Source organism: Marmota monax, unplaced genomic scaffold (genome assembly GCF_021218885.2).
Source record: "Marmota monax isolate L192 unplaced genomic scaffold, Marmota_monax_Labrador192_F-V1.1 WCK01_AAM20220418_F8-fsc00125, whole genome shotgun sequence".
NCBI lineage: Eukaryota > Metazoa > Chordata > Mammalia > Rodentia > Sciuridae > Marmota > Marmota monax.
The window spans coordinates 9,191,288-9,215,617 of NW_026695235.1; the positions used below are offsets into that span (position 1 = coordinate 9,191,288).

The 24,330-nt window shown below is 48.6% G+C and overlaps 1 protein-coding gene across 2 annotated transcripts in view; it reads right to left on the minus strand.

Moving 5' to 3' along the window:
• Dscam (DS cell adhesion molecule) overlaps positions 1 to 24,330 on the minus strand; it is a 668,205-nt gene that overhangs the window by 71,069 nt on the left and 572,806 nt on the right. For both annotated transcript variants that reach the window (XM_058577314.1, XM_058577315.1), the window contains exons 18-20: positions 23,449 to 23,595; positions 17,790 to 17,945; positions 10,323 to 10,456 (exon numbers count right to left, since the gene is read on the minus strand). In XM_058577314.1, coding sequence (XP_058433297.1) covers positions 10,323 to 10,456; positions 17,790 to 17,945; positions 23,449 to 23,595 — 437 coding nt within the window. The remainder of the gene's footprint in view (positions 1 to 10,322; positions 10,457 to 17,789; positions 17,946 to 23,448; positions 23,596 to 24,330) is intronic.

Consider the following 24,330-nt stretch of genomic DNA (forward strand, 5'->3'; position numbering starts at 1 on the left):
GGACTTATCTATGGGTCTATACAAGAGGACGGTGGGATGAGAAGAGTGGAGACCTTCACTGACGTCATGCAACAGACCGTCCACAGCGCTGTTAGGGGTGGCCTGGGATTCTATCTGAGGATGCACGCTCAAGAGTTAAAACAAATGATCACAGATGTCGTACCTAGGAGGGCCACGATCATTTCCCTGGGGGAGTGGTGGGGTGTTGTGCGGATACCATTGAACTGGAGTGTGGGGCCGTGGGTGAGGAGAGACGATAATTACCAGACGCCAAGGCAGCTACAAACTGGCTGACCCCTGTTCTCTCCTTTGGGCCATGGTAATAAAATCCATGAAAAGACTCTGAACAACAGGCCTAAGAATGGTAAGAATTCATAAATCATCACTGAGTTTGGACTCATGTCATTTACTGAGTTCAGAGTCTTCATGCAGATTACAAGGTAAGTTCTTGAACCCACGGATCGAGAATGATCATGAGTTGGCAAAGGGAAGGTTAATTAAAAATGAGGCATGATAGGATTCTGAGCAATCCCAACCAGAATCCAGAAATAAAATCATTTGAATTCCCTTTACAAAACTGTCTCTGTCACAGTTGGAGATGGATTAATATTTGCAAGATGTCTAGGAAAATAAATGGAAACTTCATGTATTTGATTTAAAAATATATTTATAGCAAAGTTTTACAAGACTTCTGACGTGTTTGCCTCCCCCGAATTGTACACAGTGGAAAACGTAGCCATTGGCATAAATCTTGTGACAGCCAAGCCAGGCTGCTCACACTCAAGCCCGGGACCTTCTGAGTTATGCCTCAGGTCTGCTGGGAGGAGGAGGTTTCTAAGGAGCTCCTCAGTCTGTCTATTGTAGAGGGCAAAGGTTCCCGGGAGGGTCACCTAGTGCTTCCATGTCCCCATGAGAACCCTGGAATAACTCACCCCAGACCTGTCTTCATCCACAGTTCATTTTTCTTTTGGATGTCGATGTGATTTTTTCCCCTTTCATATTTAAGAAGTATTTAACCAGTAAGATAAAATTAGCCTCAATGAGCCACTTCAAATGATTTCTATAAAACTAGGTGTTTTCCCAACAGTTGTTGAATCCATCTCCAAATCCCTCATGTTTATTTAGCTTAATGGATGAACTGTAAAGCCTTCTCTAATCCCCTCCATCAGGGGCCACATCTGCCTTTTGTTCACGGGTCTTTTCAGGCCCTGGCTTGTTCCTTTGTGGGTTAGGTCTTGCAGTCTCTCTCCCTGCTGGGCTCCAGGGTCTCAGAGCGAGGACCGCCTCTGTCCTGCCTCTCCTAAGCCCCCAGCTCTATGCTGAGTCCACGCCTCCCAACCAGGGGCTGGAATGAGTACAGAGTGCTTTATGTATTAGGTGAGTTTAGTGATGACCCAAGAATGATCAGAGTGCAAAAGAGTAAAGAGGTGTAGCAATGACTTTGAAGTCGGGGGCTTCAAGTGATCCAGCCTGTCTGACTGATATAAAAATAATCCCACTTTGAAAAAATTTCAATTAACTTTTTAATGAGAAACTAATTCTATCAAAGAAGCAGGGTGCTTTAAAAAGCTTTGATATCTAATTATTAACACACACTCTTTAACAATCTTGAAAGCTCTGATTTTGTAGGTAGAATGTTCACGGCAGAGATAAAGAAGAAAACATCTCCCCCAAAGCAAAATAAACAAAACAGAGAGCTCTTTTAACTACAGAGAAACTGAACTCTCGGAACACACAAAAAAATCTTACTTTGTGTCGGTGGAATGGCCTGGATTCCATTAAGAAGGAGCAGTGAGCTGAGTCAACCTCAGAGTTTTAAAAGTTCCTATGTATAATTCATTTTGATCTGATTTCCATGTTATTTCATTGTTCTCATCTCTAAAAGACAATAGACGATGTTATGGCATAAGGATCTCTGAAGGCAGAGGCTGCCAGGCAGCATCTGGAAAGGCCAGGGTATTAAAGCTCCTTACTTGATGCCAGCGCGTTCCAGCGGCTTCCTCGGCACTTTGCTGAGGTGACGGCAGCGGCCGCTGTGGATGTCATTGCTGGCCACTTACTAAAAGCCTTTCAAACACCATACATTTTATTTGTTGGCTTTTCAAATATATGTACAAAAAAAATTGCTATCATGTTTTGCAAGTGAATTAAAGTTGGTATTCAGAAAGGTACAAAGGAAACTGGTTTCTGGAGGTTGAGGATCGAGGACGCTGTCTCATCAGCCAACCGCACTGCAGCTTCCCGGGGTCCCAGGCACTTGAGCCCAACCTGACCTCCCTCGCTATGACTCTGCCACATCCCCTCACCATCGTCCCTACTATTGCCACCCTAACTACCTGTCAAAGTGCATTATTAATTCAACCTGATGGCGGTCACCTATCTGAAAAATTCTGCAGGAAAGAACAGATTTAGTGACATGTAACTTCTCACATAGAAGAAAGAAATTGGTGAAAAAGAGTATTTTTTAGGAATAAAAGTAATGTATTCACAATAGAAAGTATGGGGGAAAATAGCTATTTCCATTACTTTTAATTGAAAGTGATTTGGAGCCAATTTAATTCCTTAAATAGTACACATGTTTGGGTCAGGCCAAGTCAAAATCATAACATGTTTTCAAAGCCAGAGTCCTTCAAAGGCTCCAGAAGATAGTTGATTGAAAGGGAATTGTTTTGCAAAACCATGGGGATGGTAAAAAGGTCAGAGGTTGCCAGAAATTGGGAGGGACGGAGGGAGGGATAAACAGGGGAGCCCAGAGGATGGGGGGAGGGAAACTATTCTGTGGGATCCTACAGTGGTGAGTACTTGCCAATGTACATCTGGACAAACCATAGGCTGTCCAAGACCAAGAGAACCCTGATGTGGGTGGTAATGATGTCAGTGTAGTTTCATCAATGGTAACAAATGGACCCCCAGTAAGCTGTGGCAAGGGGATGTGGAGGAGGCTGGGAGAGATGTGAAATCTCCACATCTTCTGCTCTATCTTGCTGTGAGTCTACAACTGTGCTAAAAAAAATAAAGTCTACTCCCTTTTTTAAAAGGGTATTTTAGTCTGAGGATGCTCAGGAAGCTTTTGGCAGCAATGGAGAAGTACGTTTCAGGGTGGCATATGCTGGCTGTCTAGGACGAATGGATGTCAGCTCAAAGCCAGAATTCTTGTTGGAAGATTATCTGCCCAGTTGGGCGAGCAATCTTGTAAGACTGTGCTTCAGAAGAGACTTAACAGGGAGTGATGACATGCAGAAATTCCATCTGAATATATGCTTTATTCTCCCTGGGTCTCTAAATCACAATATTGAGCTCAGGATTTCAAAGGCTGAGGTGTGGCCTTCCCTATGGTACAGGTCACCTGTGTCTCGACCAAGTGTAGCAACTTTACATGAAGCCCAGTGAAATCAAAGACTCCTGGTGATAACCTAAAAAGAGAATTAAATACAGACAAGACCGAGCAGCGATTGTCTGGTTTAGTAAGGACAGGTTAAAGGGAAAGAAAACTATTTTTAAAGAGTGAGCTTTTGAGATATAACACAGACTTCCTCTCTATTCTCCCTAAGAATAGAAGTCGAATAAAGAGGTGCGAATTGCATGATGAAAATTTTTAAAGATGATGGAGAATCATTATATTAGAGATGGCCATTAAATACAGAGGTATATCCAAGGGGTCTTCAAGAATAAATGTCCCAAGAGTTTTTCTGAACCAGAATAAATTTTGTGTCTTGGATGCTTAGATGTATCCTTGCCCCAGTGAAATGTCCTGGGTTTCTTGCAGCTGTGTGATTCTGTGACAAGATGCAGGGTCTAGCATAAGGTAGGGAGGATCATCAGAGCCCAGAGAGCCTGGCACGTACTTGTCATGCAAAAAGCTCAACAAAGGTCTTATGAACTTGATGAACTGGATACGTGCAAATGGAACGCGATGTGCTATTCTTAGGCCAACTTGAGGATCTCCGTAACTTCCTGATTTATTGTTAGAGAACAGAGAGACCCTCCATTGGGTCACTCAGGTAGAGCTATAGAAGAATGCTCTCCGCATCAGTGACTGAAGAGCACGGGTATTAGCTATGAATCCTCATGAGACAGGGAGCCTCCCCGGGTGGCCACACACTTTCCCAGCAACCAGGGGCTTCCCTATGCGAGGAGCCTCCCCTGGATGATGCAGTAGCATCCCTAACATCTAACTCACTGCGCCGTTTGCTGAATGTCCATTTCAGGATAGCACCAGGGTTCTCCAAGGCACTACAGTGACTAACTGTATCCGTGAAGAAACTGACAAGCCACGAGGAGGCCAAGCCACGCCCATGTGCGGCAGGGCAAGAGGTTGGGTCATGTGAGTCAGTGCTGGGGAGTCCTAGGGCAGGACAGAGCTGGCTTCCAGGGGAAGACATGGGCCTTCATGAGGGAGGCTAGGCTCAGAGTGTGGCCGCTGTGAGTGGCTGACCGTGGTGCTGAGCTGCGTGACCCAGGCCAGCCTGCACTGTCCCCATTTCAGTCTCAGTAAAACAAAGATGCCAATAACAGCATCTCCTGCATAAGGCAGGCATTAGGATTAACCGACGTGAAACAGTATTTTAAAAAATGTGGGTCACTGAAGCATTTAGTGGGACACGACAATCAATTAAAAAATAGAATACAGTAGAAAAAATTCAGCAGAACAGAAAATATCAGTGGGCATTACATGCAGTAAGTGTAGGCGCTGTTCCCATAGCTTCTGGTGTGTGTGTGTGTGTGTGTGTGTGCGCTGCATTGTGATTGCAACACACATTTCCCTGTGGGTTCTGATAACATGAGCTTGAACACCACAGGTAGGAAGCGTGGGGGCTGGGTCCAGGCAGTGCTCAAACCCGGCGGAGTGAAAATACAGCGTCCAGGTCGAGGCTTCAGGAAAGAGCATTTATGTGGGAGGATGAGGGGGTCGGGGGGGAACCAGCGAGCACAGGTGCACACACACGTGGGCTCCCACGTAGGACCTGCCTGGGGCTTGGGGGGCCTTAGCAAAGGGGTGGGAGGGCTAGTCGAGCTTGAGGCTGGTGGGAGTTGTGGGCCACGTTGAAGGTTCTGGATGCTTTTAACTGAAAAATGAGCAGTCATTAGGACATTCGCACAAGGGGATGGACAGCGGGATTCAGAGCTGGGGGACACTGGGCAGTTGTGTACAAGTGGGCTGGAGTGGAGAGTGGACGCCTGTGCCTAAGTTTTGGCTCCCCAGAGAGCACCTGAGCCAAGATCCAGGAGTGGACATGGGAGGCAAGGAGGGCAATGAGAGAGGGCGCGAGACGGCAGGCCACTCTGCAGATTCGCCTCCTCTGGTCAGATCCCCTTTCCTGCCCCAGATCCATCACTTAATTCTCTTGCGAGCCAGACTGTGCACATGTCCCAGGAAACCACCTCTGTCCCTGTTGTTTGAGTAACCCCTCGCCTGTGCTTCTACCAAGTTCCACAGGGAGGTGACCTCCACTGGCTCCCTGGAGCTTCTGGACACATGCTCAGACTGCTGCTGGCTCCCTTGGGGTAGGGTGAGGCCGCGGGAAGAATTCTGGCCATCAATTTCTGCTGGAGCATTTAGTGCCCATGCCAGCCTCGCTGGACATTTCTTTCCCTCTCTGTAAAACCTGCATCAGGCCCTGGACCGAAGATAACAAGACGCCGAGCTTCTACCAACAAACCATGGCCATGGGTGTGAGAGAAAAGTCAAGCTGTTTGTTTGCAGGTAGCTTCTCTTGATGGCACCCTTGGATCCCAGCACAGGGTTGGTGCAAGGTTGTGCTCAATGATATTGTTGTGCGAATGAATAATGATTTGGTAATCAGTAAGGCAATGAGTGACATGAAGAAGAATCATCGTCAACAGTCACTGCAGGATGCTAATTAGAAGACAGAATGTGGTTGGATCATTGGCTGATAGAGGGAACAGGAAGGGAAGGGGGCAAGAATGAGTTTAGTGCTGGGCCCTTTGGATATGAAGTCCTGCTGGGCTTTCCACGAGGACTTATGTGGCAGGAAGTTGGAAATGTGGGACCAATTGGTTCACTACGTACACAGAGTAAGAGATGAGGAGTTTGAACTCTGTAACATCAGATGACGGTTACACTGCAAGAAGAGATCCCCTGCGACGTGAAGGTAGGAACGGATACGAAGAGGGAGTAAGAAAGAGCATTAGAAGATGCACCCTCAAAGGAGGGGACGGAAAAGGAGGAGCCATAAAGGAGAAGGACAGAGGATATGGAGGCCAAGAGGAGGCCTTCTGGAGGCAGACAATGCCACAGTCTGGCTGGTCACAAATCACGAGCCACTCGAGCAGGAACAAACTTTATTTCTGAACTCCACCAGCACACTCCACACACGCTCCCCGGGGAACTCTCCCCAATGCCATGCGGCTCCTCCAGGAACCACCAACCGGAAATCCCTCCTCCGGCACTTCCCCAACCAATGCGAACTCTTCAGGAATCCCTGCGAGAGCTCAACCGGAACTCAACGGGAACTCCGCGAGAATTCAAAAGCCATCATCTTAATGGCTCGCTGGCGTCACCTCTCAACCACTACTTCTGGCAAAAATGCCATGCGTTATCCCCACTCGGCTGTGGCCCTCAACATCTCCCCCCTTCTGTTTAATGAAACACCAAGCATGTGGCTTAGGGACCGTGCCTGGTAGGCTGTCCAATACTACAAGACAGCTGAACACTGACATCGGATACTAAAAGGGAACAGGGACAGCAGTGGGAAGAGGTGGTGGGGGTTTTACAGATGGGAGGTCCACGGCGACTTCTGAGGGAATGAACGAACATAAAGATAGACGGGCGGTCAGGTCAGCCGCCTCTTGCTTGGTTCCACATGTGGGTCCTCTGCAGCCCACCCTTGCCCTCAGCAGTACCGGGGCTTTCTTAAGCGCCATCTTGGGAGGGTTGGGAGGCGACCCACCTGCACCTGGGGTTAAAGCTGCGGGACTTGGTGTGAGGTACTTCCCCTGCTTCCCAGAAGGCTGCTCAGTGACGGTGGGGGCCATGCTGAGAGGAGTTCAGCTGCCCAAGGGGTTCTGGGTAAGAATAGTGCTGGTGTATTCTCGTCTGCCCCTCGGCAACACTTATTGAGCACCTGCTGTGTGCAGGCATTGGTGGCAACTAGCATCATTGGTATGGATCACAATTCATTGGTATAATTTTTTATGATTTTTAATGTTTATTCTTCATGAATGAAAAGTTTCTCTTAACTCAATTTCTAAGTTCTATGTAAGTAAATTTGGCATTGTGAAGGAGGCAGCTTCTAGTTCCTGGTACCTGTTTAATATGCACAACTTTTCACAGACTGCTTTTATGTAGGGTGAAGCCCCAGAAAGGAAATATAGTTTAGTTGCTTTCTACCTGGGACCTTGAAAAGTTATTTTACTTCTTTAGATTTTCATTAGTAATCATAGTTTGTGAATGAGTAACTCAAAACATGATATGTTGAAATTAATGGCCAGAATCCACAAACAACATGGATGATATTCTGAAGCAGATGAACTTTGTGATTTCCTGTTTTAGTGCCTGGTCGAGAGGCAGCGGTCTCACTGTTTGCTGGACTTCAAGGTGAGAGGAATGAATGTTTTCACATAACAGGTAAATGAACCAGGTAAATGTAACTTGTCTGGCCGCATGCAGAGTTTCAAATCCTAATATCTTTTACCAGTATGAACTGAGAATACCATGAAATAAATGTCTATTATTAGACAACATATTTTACATATTAGAGCAGAAAGTCTTAACGAGGTCCTTTTTCAAGGAAAAGAGATGAATTGGTAATCTTACAAGAAAATTAACAGCAGTGAGGAGGTTCGCTGAGGGACTCTTAAAAGAAGATCAAATTACAGGGCATCTTGTGTCCTGATTTACCCTCCCATGTTCTACATTCAACTATGAAATCATTTCAAAGCAAAAAAAAATTTTAAAAAATCATATTACGGACAAGGAAAAGTGCAAAGCTGGTGCTGCCCCCTGGTGTTCATTCTGACACATAGCTGGAAATGCACAAACTTCAAACAATTTGACAGTCTTTTGTTTTCTGGCTTAAAATTGACTCACATAAATTAAAGTTGGAAAAACAACGACAAAACCCTACCTTTCCAGTAATTTGTAGCTTCTCATTAATTCCATATTAAAACAGTAATGTATGGAATTTATAAGTATTCACTATCTGAAATGTATTAATTCTTTCTGATCTTGACCTGTAAAGGTATTTTATTGAAAAACAATTGGGTCTCAAATGAGGTTTGAAGTGGAGTAACTGTAATGTAGCTGTGGAGACTGAGTAAAACTGATGTGAGTTCACTTCACTCTACTGAGTATTGAGGACGGAGCTGGTTTCTGGGAGGTTCTCGCAAAACTTAATCGATGACGCTGCCCAGAAGCCCACGGGTACCTAGTGACCAGCTTGTGCCTACATCTGTAGTGCTTTTCAATACAGCCAAAAGGCGGAGCAGAGATGCCCTCAGAGTGGTTGCAAAATGTCAAGCAGGTGAGAAATTCAGTTATTTCCCACCTTTTCTGGTTGATTCGATCTCATTTCTCTTACTCTGGTAAGGTCTCACTGAGAGGGTCCTGGCGGGTCCAATTTTGTGTTCTGTGAAGAACTAGAGAGGGTCCCTGGGAAAATCACTCCCCCCACATCATACAGACTCCTTGGTTACGTTTTGGGAATCGATACTTGGCTCTTTGCTTTGCTGTGTGTACTTCTCAGGCTGGAGGACACAGCCTGCTGTGACCCACTGCTTCCCTCCAGCCAGGGGATCTCTCCTGTACACACCCCTCACTAAGATCCAGCTCCAATTACCAGGTTCACACTTTTAGTTTGAAAACAAAGATCACTTTGGAAGGACAGAATGACAGTAATCTGGTGGCATTCCAGTGCCCTGCTAATTCGCTTCTAGCTTTGGAAGTCAAAATAGCAGAGATGAGACTTACAAGAGATAGATTAATGGCTCTGTGAATGAATGAATGAATGAATGAAAATAAGCTCAAGTGGAAAGTGAGCCTCTTCAGCAATGACTATGTCTCTTTGGTAGGTATGGGGACACATGGGGCCACCGAGGAAATCAGAAGCTATGCTGGGGGTCCTCAGACACTGGCTACCCTGAGCAGAGGACAGGACTGCAGGCACTTGCTCCTGGAGGAGTCTGCTGCTCTGCACCCTGGGCTTGGTGACAGCTCATGGGCATATTTGAGGACAAACAGGGAACTTACAAAAATGTTCTGGAGCCCAACTCTTTGCGTTTAAATCTGTACTTTGGAGGCAGAGGCGCTGCCGCTGACACATGTCAGCGAAGGCACAATGTGACTTTTCTTAGCAGAGACCTGGAGCTGGGTGGGCCACACACAGGCCCTCCCCGGCTGCCCTGCCTCAGGGCGCTACAGGCTCTGGACTTGGGAAACGCGTCACTTTAGTTAAAGCTAATGAATTAGTTTGAGAAGACTGCTCGGCCTGACAGAAGCAGGGAATTCTGACACTGCTCCAACGTGAACCCTGAGGACATCGCTCTCACAGAAATAAGAGCCAGTCGGAAAGAACAAGCGCTGTGTGATCCTCTTCACCTGAGGTCCCTGGGTCAAACTCAGAGACAGGAAGTAGACTGGCAACTGGGCACCCTGTGGGGGCGGGGACTAGCTGAGGAGTGTCAAGCTTCACCTTGGGAAGATGAAAAGTTCTGGGCCAGGGATGGGGGCACAATATTAGTGTCCTCAGTGCCTCCATCTGTGCACAATTAGAAATGGTTACAGTGGTAACATTACGTGATATATATTTTATCGCAATAGAAACAAAAGGAGTTCCTGCCTTCACTCCACAAATGCTCACCAAGCACTCCACCTGCGACCTACTAAGCCAGGAGCGGGAGACCCACAGAGGGAGTGTCCAGAGCCCACTTTTCTGTTCTCTTTTCTCGACAACTCCTTTCTTTGGTAAGTTTTCATACGTGGTCTCAGAAACCGTTCCACTTTATCATCGGGACCAGCAGTGACAACGGTAATGATAACAAATCATTTTGGTATCATGGCGTCCATGTTGTCCACTGATGGTCAATTAAGGCGCAGTCGAGGCCCCTGGCTCTGGATTTGAAGAGCCGCTGGCCGTGCCATGGGGACTCACCCAATACACAATGACTCTCACAGCCACGTCCCTCATCATGTTGCAGGAGTGTGTTCAAATGAGGTCTAAAAGACTTCCCTGTGTATGTGCAGACAATCGGGGACAAATACAACCACCACAAAGACCCAAGTAGGCGGGCAACGAAGCAAACTGCCCAGAACAGCCGCGCAGCGCCCCGGGAGGCCGCAGGGCACCTGGTGAGCACCGACTTACTGTGGGGTAGGGGTGCGAGCAGAACACAGTGTACTTCCGGATGATGCCGTTCAGCTTGAGAGGGGGGAGCCAGGACACGAAGACCATGGAGGCCGAGGCCGCAGCTGCCTTTACGCCTGCAGGAGGACCTGGAACTGGAAAAGGCCAAGGCTCAGTCACAAGACGGAGCCGCACAGGCGCGTCGGCCTCGCCCCACAGGACCCCCTGCAGCTGGGCCCGCCCCTCCCACTCAGCTCTAGGAGGGGTCCTGGTTCTAGGGTTCCCCCAGGACACAACAGAGCCACGTGCATATGCTGAGGTCCTGACCCCAATTGCCTCAGAAAAGCCACCTTATTGGAGACAGGACTTTTAAAGGGGCAGATGAGCTAAAATGGGGCCATTAGGTGGGCCCTGCCTCAATATGTTAAAAGAGCAAGTTGGACACAGGCGAACACGTGCCCATTGGGAAGATGCTTTCAAGGGACACAGGGAAAGGAGGCCACCTGCAGCCCAGGGGACAGCCCTGGAGCCCTCACAGCCCTCAGGGCATCCAACTATGGCCACACCTTGGTCTTGGGTTTCTGGTCTCCAGAAATGTGAGGCCATTTCATGGCGGCCTATGAACTAACAGCCGCGGGTCTAGTTCCTGCTCTCCTGGAGAGACTTTTTTCTCCATTTTGGTCCCCGTGATCTCCCATCGCTGAAGAGCTGGAGGGGTTAGCTTCTGTCACTCTTGTTCCTTCTAAAGTTTGTGACTTTGAGGAGGCAAGGATGGGTGTCTGCCTCTGTGGCAGAGAGGCATGAAGGTGAATGGCCTCGGTCACCAGCGGCCACTCTTGCTTGCCCAGAACCTGCTGTGGCTCCTTTGTACCCAGAGAGGGACGGCAATGTGGCCCACGGGAGTGTCTTCTGGTCAAGGGGTGGCGGTATGTATGTATGTACAGCAAACTTCCTTCCACAAACCACTCAAGAAGGCAGAAATGGCAGCCATGCTGTGCAGCACGGGAGGGGCAGAGGCTGACTGCACACCCTCCGGGTCCTCGTCCTCGGTCTCCAGGCTGAGAGGAAGGACGGTGGGAGGGCAAGGCCCAGCAGAAGGGAAGGCACACAGGCACCTCTGTGGCGGGGGCCTCAAGGCTGAGGTCTGACTGTCCATGGGCGATGGCTCCCGCCCAAGGGAGGCCTTGAAATTCAATCAGCAAGTCGCAGGTGAGCCCTGGAGGATCCCTGAGTCTCTCCTTCTCCGAGGACAGCGGAACTGCTCAGGGGATATTTTGGGAGTCGAATGTGGTTCTCATCATTGTCACATTCACTCTTCTGAGTCTCAACAAAACAACCAGTGGCTCTGGGGAGAACCAGCTTGGGCTGGATGTGGTCACCCTTTGGAAACAGAAGGCCTCCATGTCAGTTCTTGGCCAGTCCTGTGGGCAGTGAAGTAGATGAGGGAGCTCCAGGGAGCGATGGCTCCTGGAACATCTCCATTGTCCTGGGCACCTGCCCTTGGGCTTCCCCCAGGTGAGGGGTCACCAAGACTTCCACAGGCTGGCTCAGAGCCCCAGGACTCCTATGCACACCCAGGGAAGAGGGTGCTTGTGACTTTTTCATCCTCACAGACACCCCGGATTAGCAACACTCTCCCTGCTTCCTTGCTGGGCACTCCTGTGGCCATGTCCCCCTTGCTGGGCACTCCCAGCAAGGAGTCTCTCCAGGAGCCCAAGTGCTACCTGCTCATTTCCAAGCTATGTGTGACCACTGTTTCTGTCACACGAGGCTGTGTGTTAATTACTGTGTAAACCAGTGAAATATGAGAGCAAAAGAAAGATGTTTCCATGGCAATTGAAGGTCTTCCTCTGGAGATGCTTCTTTAAGTGTGAATTAGGAAGGAGGGAGGGGTTCCTCTCATTAAAAAAAATCAAGGCAGAATCTTTTATTATCAAACATTTTGGTAGACGACATTTTGGAAATCTTTTTATCATTATTATTATTTTTTAAACATGAAGGTCTAGGAAACCTACTTGATCTACATCTCATTATTCCTGGCCTCAGGAGTTCATGAATTTCTGACTCCAAGGTTACTTGGTTGAAATAAAGGGTGCGGCCTCCAGAGAATTCTGTCTTCTAGCGTCTCCCAGTTGGCCAGGCCAGGCCTCCCCCACTGAGCTGCCATTGCTGTCTTAGCTCATCACTGCCTTTCGCAGCTCCGTGAGGATCTCGTGGGGGCCTCAGGTGGACCGTACCACACTGGGCTGAGCACCTTCTCTCCCAAGCTGGCTCCTTCCCACCTTCATTGCAGACGATGTCCCGGATGTCCTCTCAGTCAGAGGAGCCAGAGCCTAGAATTCTCTTCCTCTCCTGAGTGGCTGTGTTGAGTTCCTGCAGCTCTTTACAACTCCATGGAGACATGGCAGGCCAGTGGCTGGGCTCCTTCCTGGCTGGGGGTGTTCTCTAATACTGGTCCTTGAAAGTGTCCTCCTCCAGGCCCTGGGTGGACGGTGATCTAGGGCCATGGGATCCCTCTCTGGAACTTTCTCCTGCCCTCTACATTTTCCCTGAAAACGTACTCATCTCTCATGTTCTTCTAATGTCCTCCAGGGAGCCCTCCCTGACCAGCAGGCCAGACGTCAGGGTCCCATGTCCCCTCTAGACTCTTCTCTACTGCACTGTCACAGCCCACTCAGGAGTGATGAGCCAGTGCTGCCTCAGCCTGCTCTGTCTCTAGGACCTGGACCAGTATCCAGATCTGGACTAGATCCTCAATGCAGATTCTCTGAAGAGTGGGAAAATGATTTCATGAGCTACAACGTGACAGGCAGAATTCTAAGGTGGTCACCATCCTGCTCAGCACGTATCTGCTCAGCCCCTGCCCCAGAGCATGGGTGGTAATTCTTACCACAATGGCTGGATCACTCCCATGACCCAGTCACCTTATATGGCAAAGGTGATGGTGTTTGAAGATATATGATAAAAAGTCCGTTTCCTGGGTGGCCTGCCCTGACCCAACAAGCCCCTTAAATGAGAGGAGGATCAAGGGGGGCCAACGGGAAAGGGGAGAAACTACAGCATTGAGCCAGTTATGCCTGTGCATGTGTGAACGCATCGTGGTGAATTCCACTTGTGCATATCTACAAAACACCATGGTAAAAAACAATAAGTAAACAGAAGGAAGACCAGTGGAAGAAGGGAGAGGGAGGCGGGAGGGAAGGTGGAAATACTGGGGATTGAAATGGAGCAAATTATATTCCATGAATACATGAATACGTCACAACGAACCCCACTATTATGTACAACTATACTGCACTAGTGAAAGCATTTAAAAAGGAAGAGGAGCCCGAGGCCAGAGAGAGAACTCAGAGAGACTTGAAGGCATGGAGACCATTCCATCACTGGCTTTGAAGAAGGAAAAGCCCCCATATAAGTGTGTTGGGGTGGGGAGCTTGTGACGGGTGGAGAATCCCCTGCGGGATATACAGGTCTGTCATTGATGCAGTAATTTCGAGTGCACAGGACACTGTCCCACAGGCTACAGGGTTAGTGACCCTGGAGTCCTAAGCAGTGTTGACAGGCAGGCCTTCCCACTGGGCCAATGCCTTCATTGTCAGCTGAGGGCAGCACTGATGCAGGTGTGTAAGCGCACACACACACACCCCATCCGGAAGGTCTACTGAGACCCATTCACACAGGCACTTACAGCTCGAGGTGTGGGTGGCCAGAGCACCCAGGGCATCCTGTGTCTATGTCTCTCTCCTCTAAGCTCCATGTTCAGATGTCCCACCAATGAGACTGTAAATCGAAGGTAGGGGGAGCAAAGATCACGAATTCTACCTACAGCCGGCCTTCTCCCCCACAGCACCTCATGCAGCCATGTGCGTTAGCAATATGCTCAGCAAATATTGGAACTTGAGCACAACCGTCTCTATTTGTACATATATAATGTTTACTTCTGCATAAAGAGATCAAGGCTGAAACTAGCCGATGCCTGCAGAATGAAAGCGGCAATTGAAAATTAATGGACGATATTTTATTTGCATTCTCTTTTCCCATGGCTGTGCTTAGATTATTGTTCTTGGCAAATAAAATGATATTAGGATCTCACAGATGTTTTAGAATTCAGAATTAATTGTTTGTGCTCAAAAGTAGAAAGACACATACACAAATAATCTTCTGCATTCCTACTGCAATAATAGAGGTAAGAGTTCTCATTGACTGGTGCCCAGGAAGTGAATCTGAAATGTGATCAGAACTTGCAGACTACAAGACTATGTCCATGGTCCTGAAATTTAAAGGGTCCTAAAATTTAATGATCTGAGATGTCATTCTTTGGCCTGACAATATGACCACAGACCTGAGAATGTGTCTATAAGTCCAAGAATCTTTAGATAAAGATTGAGAAACTATTAAAAGTGCAGAAGATGGGTTCTCTAAACCAGTAATTCAGTTGCAAGTCATCTTTTGCGAAAGTAAACATTTTGTCTTTACTGGTGATAAAAGTTCTCTCTTTAGGATGACCGGTGACCTCTTTATACTAACCACACAACCCGAACCTTTAGGCCTCTTGAGGCTTCAGGGTTAGGGCCAAAGGTTAGGAACCATTTAAGGCATACAGGGCTCATTGGAAGTTTGTAGTTAACATAGTAATTTCTCTTTATTTGTGAAACATCAACTTATGCCTAAATAATGCCTAATGAGGAAGAAGTTAATGAACTCTGGCAATTATTTTACTGGCATTCTATCCATATTTTAATTGAAGTTGGCAGTGTAAGCCAAACTTCAAATAGATGAGACCTCCTAAGTAGAAGTGCAGGCAGGACATGTAGCATTAATTGGATTAAGTATTCCGTCTCTGATGATTAGCCTTGGTCCTTTCTTTCAATCAGACAAAAAATTACACTCACTTCTATAAACTGCTCAAACATCATTTATATCAGATATTGAGACCACAAAGGTGGCTGGCACAGTTCTTCACCTTTGGTAAATTAGTGAATTTTTCCTGGAGATGAACTCATCATTATATTAGATTTTTCCCCTCCTTCCACCCAATCTCTGCTCCACTTCTTTTTGAAAGTGCTGATTTATTCTGATTAATGTTGACACTCGGCTCTGCAGGCCACCAGCACAAGCGGAATTCTGGACCCCTCTTGGGGTATCTGGCAGCCTCAAGGCAGGGTCTCCCCGTCGCTGGACATTATCATTGCTGGTTACAGACGCAGGGATGAGTTGTTCAGCCAATGAGACCTTGGGTCTTGGGGGTCAAGGTTTGAGATTAAATTCTATGATTTTAAAACTAGAGGATTTGTTAAAAATTGATCCAAAATTGTGAGCCTGTCAGAGTCATGGAGAGCCTTCGCCTCTTATTGGAACTCTGTACCTTCTCCTGAAAGATGCCAATGTTGAAATTTGTGTTGTAGATCCATTTGCTCTTTAAATAATCCTCCCAGTGACATCTGCATTACGCTTCAGCAATGCAAAGGAACCTTCCACCCTGCTCTGAGGGAGTGGAGAGCAAGTAACCAGGCTCTGGAGCAGGGCAGCCCGCTGGGGTCAAGCCAGATGGCTCCTGGTGCTTGTTTTTTACACTGGGTCCACGTGGTCCAGTTGCGGCAGCTTTGTTCATGAGGACTATCTCACCCAGAGAGGGTGAGGTGAGGTGCTCCAAGGCCCGTGGGCAGTAGGGACAGTGCTGGCCTTCACATAGCTCTTTGGCTATCGTATTTTAAATCGATCTGTGGCTCTTTTCGCTCAGGGCTTAGCCTGGTGGACATCGCTCAGGATGAGTGGCCTGCTAACGGCACGGCACTGCACTGTGACTAATTTAACGTCTTTGAGCAGAACTGGCTGAGACCTGCACCTTCCTTGGAACTATTGTGTGTTGTAGAAAAACTAAGGCTGGTGAGGACTGATTTGTGAACAGACACTCTGACTTGAGAAGGGACCGAGTGGCAGTGGGAATCCTGTGTGCGAGTGGATAGATGGGGCTGACCAGGGAGCAGGGCTCTGCTTGCTGACATCAGTGCATGAGATCAGTGCACAGCGCCCAGGGGAAGTGAGCCCTCTGAGTGCCGGGAAATCAGGCCAGTGGGTAGACAGGCTGCGGAGAAGTCCCAGTCCTTGCCGCCGCACCTGGGTCTCCAGCTTTACTTCCCAGACTCTTGTGGAAGGGGGACAGGATTGAGATTCTAGCCATCAAGCCTACAGATACACAGGAGGTAACACGAAATGGTAACAGCTCTCTCGCCCCCACCCTCCCACTTCCTGGGTTACCGCATCCTGAAAACAACAGGGAGGTGGGGAGCCAAGTCAGGAGGGCCCGTGGGTGTGTGGGGACCTGAGCTGGCACCATCTCTGGTGTGACTCTGTGCTGAAACGTTTCTGGACGACTCTGAAGGGCATTCACTTGACGTCAGTTGGGCCTCCTTGACTGAGCTGGAGGCAGCTGCTCTGCTGTTTATTGGAACTGAACTGCTCCTTAAATAGCTCAGAGAAGGCACCTGAGGGTCTCCCTCAGAATAATAGGAAGCCCTTTGCTGTATGGTTTGTGCAGGTTTGGGTACTGGTCACATGACCCAATCCAAATTGTGTGGAACAGCAAGAATGAATAGCCTCAAACAGAATGAACAGTGATTTAAAATTTTACCCAATCATCATGAATCCTTGTAAGAATTAAAAAAAAACAAAACATATGTGAAGCTCTTAAAGCAAGGCCTTCTAAAGCGATTTAACTAACCCAGAATACCATGACCTATGCCAGCACGCAATTTTCAAGAGGAAGGTGTGATAATCAGAGCTTACGCTGTGGTGAGAAGCCCTACAGGTAATCTAAGAGGACACAAAACAGGTGCAGAGGTTCTGAGATTAAAGGTATTTTTGTTTAAAATAATACTTGGACTCCCAAAAAGCAAAACAGAAAAGAGGAGGAGGAGGAGGAGGAGGAGGAGGAGGAGGGACAGGAGGAGGGGAAGAGGAAGAAGGGGGAGAGAAAGGGGAGAGAAAGGAGAGGGAGGGAGGAGGAGGGAGGAGGGAGGGAGGGGGAGGGAGGAGGAGGGAGGGGGAGGAGGGAGGGGGAGGAGGGAGGGGGAGGGAGGGAGGGGGAGGAGGGAGGGGGAGGGAGGGAGGGAGGAGGAGGGAGGGAGGGAGGAGGAGGGAGGGAGTGGGAGGGGGAAGGGGGAGGGGGAGGGGGAAGGGGGGAGGGAAAGTGGAAGGGGGAGGGGGAATGGGGGGGAAGGAGGGGAGAAAGGTTACAGAGTTATGGAGAAGGGGCTCCAAGGGAAGCTGGAGTGCAGGCAGCCCAGGAGGCCGGGGCCTGAGTGGCTCTGCAGAGTGTCCTGAGGGCAGCCAGGATTTCCCCGAGTGAGGCCAAGAGCAGCTGGTGGGGAAGGCTGAGAGCGACTAGGTGGCTTTGGCCCTGGAGTTCCGCCACTTGGCAGGAGCCCAGTGTGTCCCTGGGCACGCAGCCAGGAGCTGCGCTCTCCGCCCGCTGCTGTCCAGTCTCACCGTCCTCTTTGGTCCTGGTGAAGATCTGCTCGCTCCTGACCCCGTCCCCTGCGCGGGTGAAGGCCAGCACCTGGATGCTGTAGTTGGTGTACTTCTCCAGCCCGTCCAGCTCCAGGGACGGCTGCGTGGTGGTGACGTTCTTAATCTCGCCCAGCTCTGGAGGAAAAGAACAAAAGACAGTCCCATCCTGGAGCCATCGGTGCTCCCACACTGTCCCCACTGTCTGAAAGCACTCACATGTCACATGGGGCAGTACGCAGGCCCCATGTGACACCGACACAGTGCATGGCCATTTGCAAAATCTCTCACAGCCGACTGCCCAGAAGAGCAGGTAGAACACTGACCTGGAGCTCAGAGTGAGCCATCCCAGTGCAGTCAGCCGCAGCCCAGGTGCCACTCTGCAGCCCCAGGCAGCTGCTGGCCACAAGTGGCCCCTGAACCCGACAGCTCGGGTTCACGCTGTGATTCCCTCCTGCTCATTAGAAAGCTCCCGCAAGTTAAGGTGTTTGTTTTTATTTTTTAAAGTTCTAATATCCACAGATTTTCAAGTGCCTAACTTTGTCTCAAATGTCTGAGCTAACACCTGTCCCAGTGACAGATCCCACGTGGGTGACGCAGCAACTGTAGTCACTGGGTGGTACAATAGATCTCCAGAACTTGTTCATCTTGCATAACTGAAACTTTGTATCTTTTAGGGGAAAAATATAGGAAACGTGTGTGAGGTGGTGGGTCCGCTCCTGAGCCTGATCCTGCTGAGCAGCTCACAGCGCATGCGTCTGCCAGGACTTCCATGTGCTCACCTTGAATGTGCAGTTTTAATTTGTCAGGGACACCTCAAAAAAGCTGAAAAAATAAAATCAAATACTAAAGTAGGGAAAAAACTGTGTCGGAGCGAGTGGCTCAGCAAGCTCCTCTCTTCACCTGGAGCGGACTCCCGTGGTGTCGCTGGGGCGTGTCAGGACTCCTGCAGAACCTGCCGGCTCTCTGGAGTGGGACCAGCTAAGGATGTTCAAAGATGGAACATCATGTGGTCCCGTCCTCAGCATGTCACCTGTGGCAGTGTGGGAACACTGGAAATGATGTGTCGAGAGCCTGTGTGGCGAGCAGCCCTGGGTCTGCAGGGGAGCCACCTGCCCAGCTGGCGGTGGGGTGAGAGGAGCCCTGGGGTGGAGTGGCTGCTGGTGGTGGCTGGGTGGGGCGTGCTCGGCCGTTTAGCACAGATGACCGGTGTGAGAGGAGTCCAGGGATCCTCCTGTCTGGTGGCCACCTTTGGGCACATTTCAAAAGCAGGAAGAGCTCTCTTGCTCCCCTGCCTTAGCAGAGGTGGCCCACGTGCCAGATGCACTTCCTTAGGCGTCGGCACTGCCCTGAGACCGACCTCATGAATCAGTCCTGTGACAGACAGGAAGCGGAGAGGGGGCCAGCCTGCCTGAGGCCAGCATCCTGGCAGGGTGCTGAGAGCCTGGCTGAGGAGTCAGCTGTCACACACTCACGTCCACGGTCCACAATCTCGGCCTCTGAGCTGTGGTCTCTTGGTGAAGTGAAATGAGGACCAGCAGGCTGGAGAGGAGGGGAGGAGGTGTCAAGAAGGCCAGGCCCTGGACACACCCTCCTGTTCTCCTCCTACTGGCTGTCCTTCCCTCAGCGCACTGTGCGGAGGTTCAGACATTAACGGACTCCCGTTTCTCAATTATGCTGGCCGGGAAATGTCCTTTTAAAATGTTTATGCTTTGGACCAAGGATCAAGGTGGAACTGGATGCACCATCAAGGAGGAATTTTAACTAAAGCATGTGGTGGCCAAGTCTTGTCACGCACATGCCAGGGAGAGAATGGGGTGGCAGTAGGTCACGGAAGCTCAGACCCAGTATGAGCGGCCCTGGGGCAGATGGTGGGCGAGCCCTGTGGGCAGGGCGTCTCGCTGAGGACAGCCCTGAAGAGGCCACGTGTCTTCTGGAGAGACCAGCAGGGGGCCAGCTTTCACAGGTCACAATTTGGAAGTCTCAGCAGATGGCTTACAAATGAGAAAAAAGTTTGCTCACGCAGGTGGCCGTCATGCATGCAAATGCCAATAATTATTGCCCAGATGCATTGGAAATGCTCCCCTCTGAGGGAGGGTCTTTCCGCATTCAATCATTCTTTTCATTTTCCTGAACATAACTGATACAGATCCACTGGATTAGGATAAACTCCCAATGTAATATGAAACTTTAAACGTACAACTCCTCAAAGTTTTTTCAGATTTACAAACATCTGCATGTGGCTAAGATCACACCCACACGCTCACAATCACGGACAGTACAACTGGTCCAAGTGGCCTACACAGGGTGGTAGGCCAGGCGCTGGTTCTGAGACCTTGGTGATGTCCTTGGACAGCTTAGAGCCCCTGCTTTTGCATCTTCAAGGAGTGCAGGGGCCTAACTCATAGAGGATCCTTGTCACAATGGGGCTAGCTGTGCCAGGATGGGGAAGGAGCAGGGTAGAGGCAGGAAGGGCCTGTGCCCCCCCTCCCTGGTCTGCACAAGGGCATTCAATCTGCCAGTGAATCAAACTGGCCAGGGTCAGTAGTTGGATGTTTACTGACCATGTTTACCAACATGACTCGGGGTCATGTTGCTCTGATGAACTGATTTACCCTGAGGCCTGAGTACAACTGCACTCAAGCCCTGATTGAGACTGCCTGAGCACGGAACTGAATTTCGCACATGTGCCCCTGGTCCTGGGGGGAGGACACTCTGCTGACTGCACATGTCGGGAGGAGATGGCCAGAGCAAACATGCACGGTGTCCAGCACCCGAAGCCCTTTTCAGAGCTTGCTCTTTTCCTTCTGCTTAAGCACAGCTCTCCATCCTCTGCCTTCCACAGCCCAATAGGCTGGCTTAAGAACACATACACATTCACATACACACAAACACACACACACGCGCACACACATGCACACACAAGCACACACAATCTAAAGAGCAGTGTTGAGTTAAGGAAATGAATAAAATAAACTGAAATAAACATGCACAACAAGTCTGGAAATCATATTCCATTATGAAATATCTTTTTGAAAATAAAATACTTTTTAATATTTATTTATACCTGCATCATTCTCAGTTTTGAGGCAGAAAACAAAATTGGGGAGGGAATGATTTTGAGCTGTCCCACGTGCCCATATGCCCAGCTGGCCCTGACCTGCAATTAGGGCCCTCCATTGCTGTCTTCAAGATAGAAGAGATGAGAAGGGGCTGAGATTCAGGTGGACGTGGAGACTTTCCAAAGGGAAAATTTCCCAAGCCATCTCCCATGAACTGTTTCCATTAGGTCTTAAAATGTTTTAAATATTCTGACTGCAATTGTAAAAACTCATAACTCTCACCAAAATATTGTGTATTTTACTTGACTTATCCAGTATGTTAACTATGTTTTATCTGGTCACATTGAGAATATGGTCGTGGCTCAGTGGTAGAGCTATTACTTAGCACATGTGCCCCACAGCACTGGGTTCAATCCTCAGCACCACATTCAAAAAATAAACAAGTGAAATAAAGACATAGTGTCCATCTTCAACTAAAAAAATCTTTAAAAAATATTCTTTAAAAAGAATAAAATGATTGTACACATTTTAGAAAGTATTTGGATCACTAGTTGAGCACAGTGGTAGTAATCATCTCTGTCTCCAGTTTTGTGTGTGTTGTGTCTTGTGCATGTGTTGTGGTGTGTGTGGAGTGCAGCATGTGTTATATGTGGTGTGTATCTGTGTCATCTATGTGTGGTATCTATGTGGTACAAGTATGTGGTATGTGTGAAGTGTGTGAGGTGTGTAGAGTGTGTGGTTTGTTGTGTGTTTTGTGTGGTATTTGTGGGTGTATGATTGTGATATGTGTGGTGCTGTATGGTGTGCATGGGTGTGTGCTGTGTGCGACCTTTTCTCCAGGTGTGGCAGGGACGGTCCTTTACACAGTTACTGCCAGTGTAAGGATGGCCAACCTGTGTGCACAGCCTCAGGACAGTGTACCAAGGCACCCAGTAATGGCAGGAAGTGGCCTGCTCCAGGGATGTCACTTGTCATGGTAGCAGGTAGGGAGTGGCCACTCACAAGCAGGTTGTCTCTGAGGGTCTCTTTCTTATCTTGGAGATTAAGCCTAGAACTTCTGTGTTGGGCATGAATGGCATCACCCAGCTCTGTGGGTAGAATATCTGTAAGAGCTGTGTGTATCTGCAAGCATTCTTTACTTAAAGAATCAAACACTTTTGGATAGTAAAGTTTTTAAAGCTTTCACAGTATGCAGCCCCGTCCTCCAGTTCTGTTAACAGGAACGCTAGTAAATACAGTGAGGCATGAAAATGTGGAGACAGGGAGGAAGGTCACCCCTGGGTGCTGGAAATATTTCTAACAGGAATAATAAAAGAAGTGATTGCAGTGTAACTCTGCCTTTGGGTGAACATGGTAGGTCCTTAGTTCTGACGCATGAGGAGTGGAAATCAGAAGTATATGTGGAGTCTCCTGCAGTCCGTGAGGCCCGTGCCTTTGTCACCACTGTGGGGACAGGGATTTGATTGGTAAAATGGACCAGGACCAGCTCTTGAGCAGGGGTGTGGCAGGCTCTTGAGGGCTGGCTGTACTTGCTCCAACTCAGAGGAGAGCACCCGCCAGAGGACCACACCTAGAGGGGAGGCACATAGAGGGGAGCACGGGTGCGTCCTGGGGCTGTGGAGGGTGCAGGAGCTGGAAGTGGACAGGGAGGATGCTGGACCAGCAGCCTAAGACTGAGGCCAATGGTGAGCAGACCTGGGAGCCTCTCCCATCGAGGGCTGTAGCCTGGCTGTGCTCATAGCTCATCAGCGGCCCGGCCTGACTCGCCGTGTCCGTGATCCATCCATAACGACAGGCTGGGGCTTCCCTTGAACACGCCTGATCTTGCTGCCACCTGAGAGGGTCTTTTCCTCTGTCTCTTACTCTTGTCTCCAAGAAGCAAGAGAATTTTGCCCAACTTGAAAGAACACACACACACACACACACACATATACACACACACGAAGGAACAAGGCAGAAAAAGAAAGAAAGAGAAGGGGAAGGTGGAAAGAAAGGACAGAAATGGGGGGTTCTGGACTTTCTGGGTGTGCACAGGGGATGGAACCCAGGGCCTCACACCTGCTAGGCCAGGGCTCTACCTCTGAGCCGCACCTCCAGGCCCCGGGCTCCAGATGTAGTGACGCCTCATGGGGAATACTCACGTTCCTCCCGAGGTGTTCTAGCATTCTTCCTGTGCCCTCTTACAGTTCAATGGCAGGAGTTTGAATAATTTCTGTGCTAAATTTATTTGGGGAATAGGAAGTGACCAACTTTTCAGAATACGTATCCCATAGAATGTTCTAGATAGAGATTAAGCTTCGGATGCTGCCTGCAGAGTCTTGACATAGATACTCATAATTAGGAAAGCCGGCCCCTGCCTAATTTTCCCAAGGGCCTATATGGCGCATTGCTTTTTGAAGGACTGTGATGTTTCATCCAGCTTGTATGTGCCTGTCACAGGGTGGGATGAGAGACAGCAGAACTGTCCACAGAGAAAAGGTTTCAGCCACATCCTGAATCCCACCTGAGAAGGGGAGGGGTGTTTAAAAATACCCCTGCATGCTCTCTGCAGCACCTGCAGTCTAGTTATGTCCCCTTACCTCCATCCATGAGGTTGGCCCAGTAGATGACTCGGAACCCCTGGAGAATTCCATTCAAGGCGTCCTTGGAAAGCGTGGACCAGGAGATTGAGATGCTTTCTGGTGATGTTGCTATGGCTTGGACATTTTCAGGGGGGTAACTGGGCACTGAAATTAAATAATTAGAATTTATAATAATAGCAGATGGTTTATGAGCAAAACAATACTGAATAAACAACATAGGTGGATATTCTAACATTCAAGGATAATACAAATTTTTCACTCAAGCCCCCAAAATAAAATAAAAACATACAACTTCCCTATACAAATATTATCATCACTCAGTAAAATATCTCGAGTTTATGTATTCATTACACTGGATTCTAACTTAATTACTCCACTTTCAGGAGGCCATCCCAGACTCAAATTGAGCACACTTTTAATCTTAATGCTTAAGCAAAGACCACTGCTTGTCTGATTTACTTCCTCGTTACTCTTGCGTGGTACTCACTGAAGTTACGTTTACATTTTACACTGCATTCTTTCCATATTTAGTAACTTCTGGCACATAAATTGGAAGCCAAGCTATTGAAAACCATGGAAAAGTGGATACCTAAACATCTTCTTCACTGCCTCATTCCCAAGACCACTTTTCAATACTGTAATGTTTTGTCAGAGGAAAGAGAGACAATGAAATAGGAGACAGGTTGCTAGAACATTCACAGCGTTTCAAAGACTGAGTTTGGGCAAACCTTAAATGCAAAGGACCCACAATATCCACTGACTCTCACATCTTAATTTAAAAACATGAGCATCAAGACAAAACCCAAAAGGCACATTGAACAACCATTGCAAAGATCACAAAGAGAAAGCTCTAGTCTTCCAGTTTCTGCTTATCTAAGA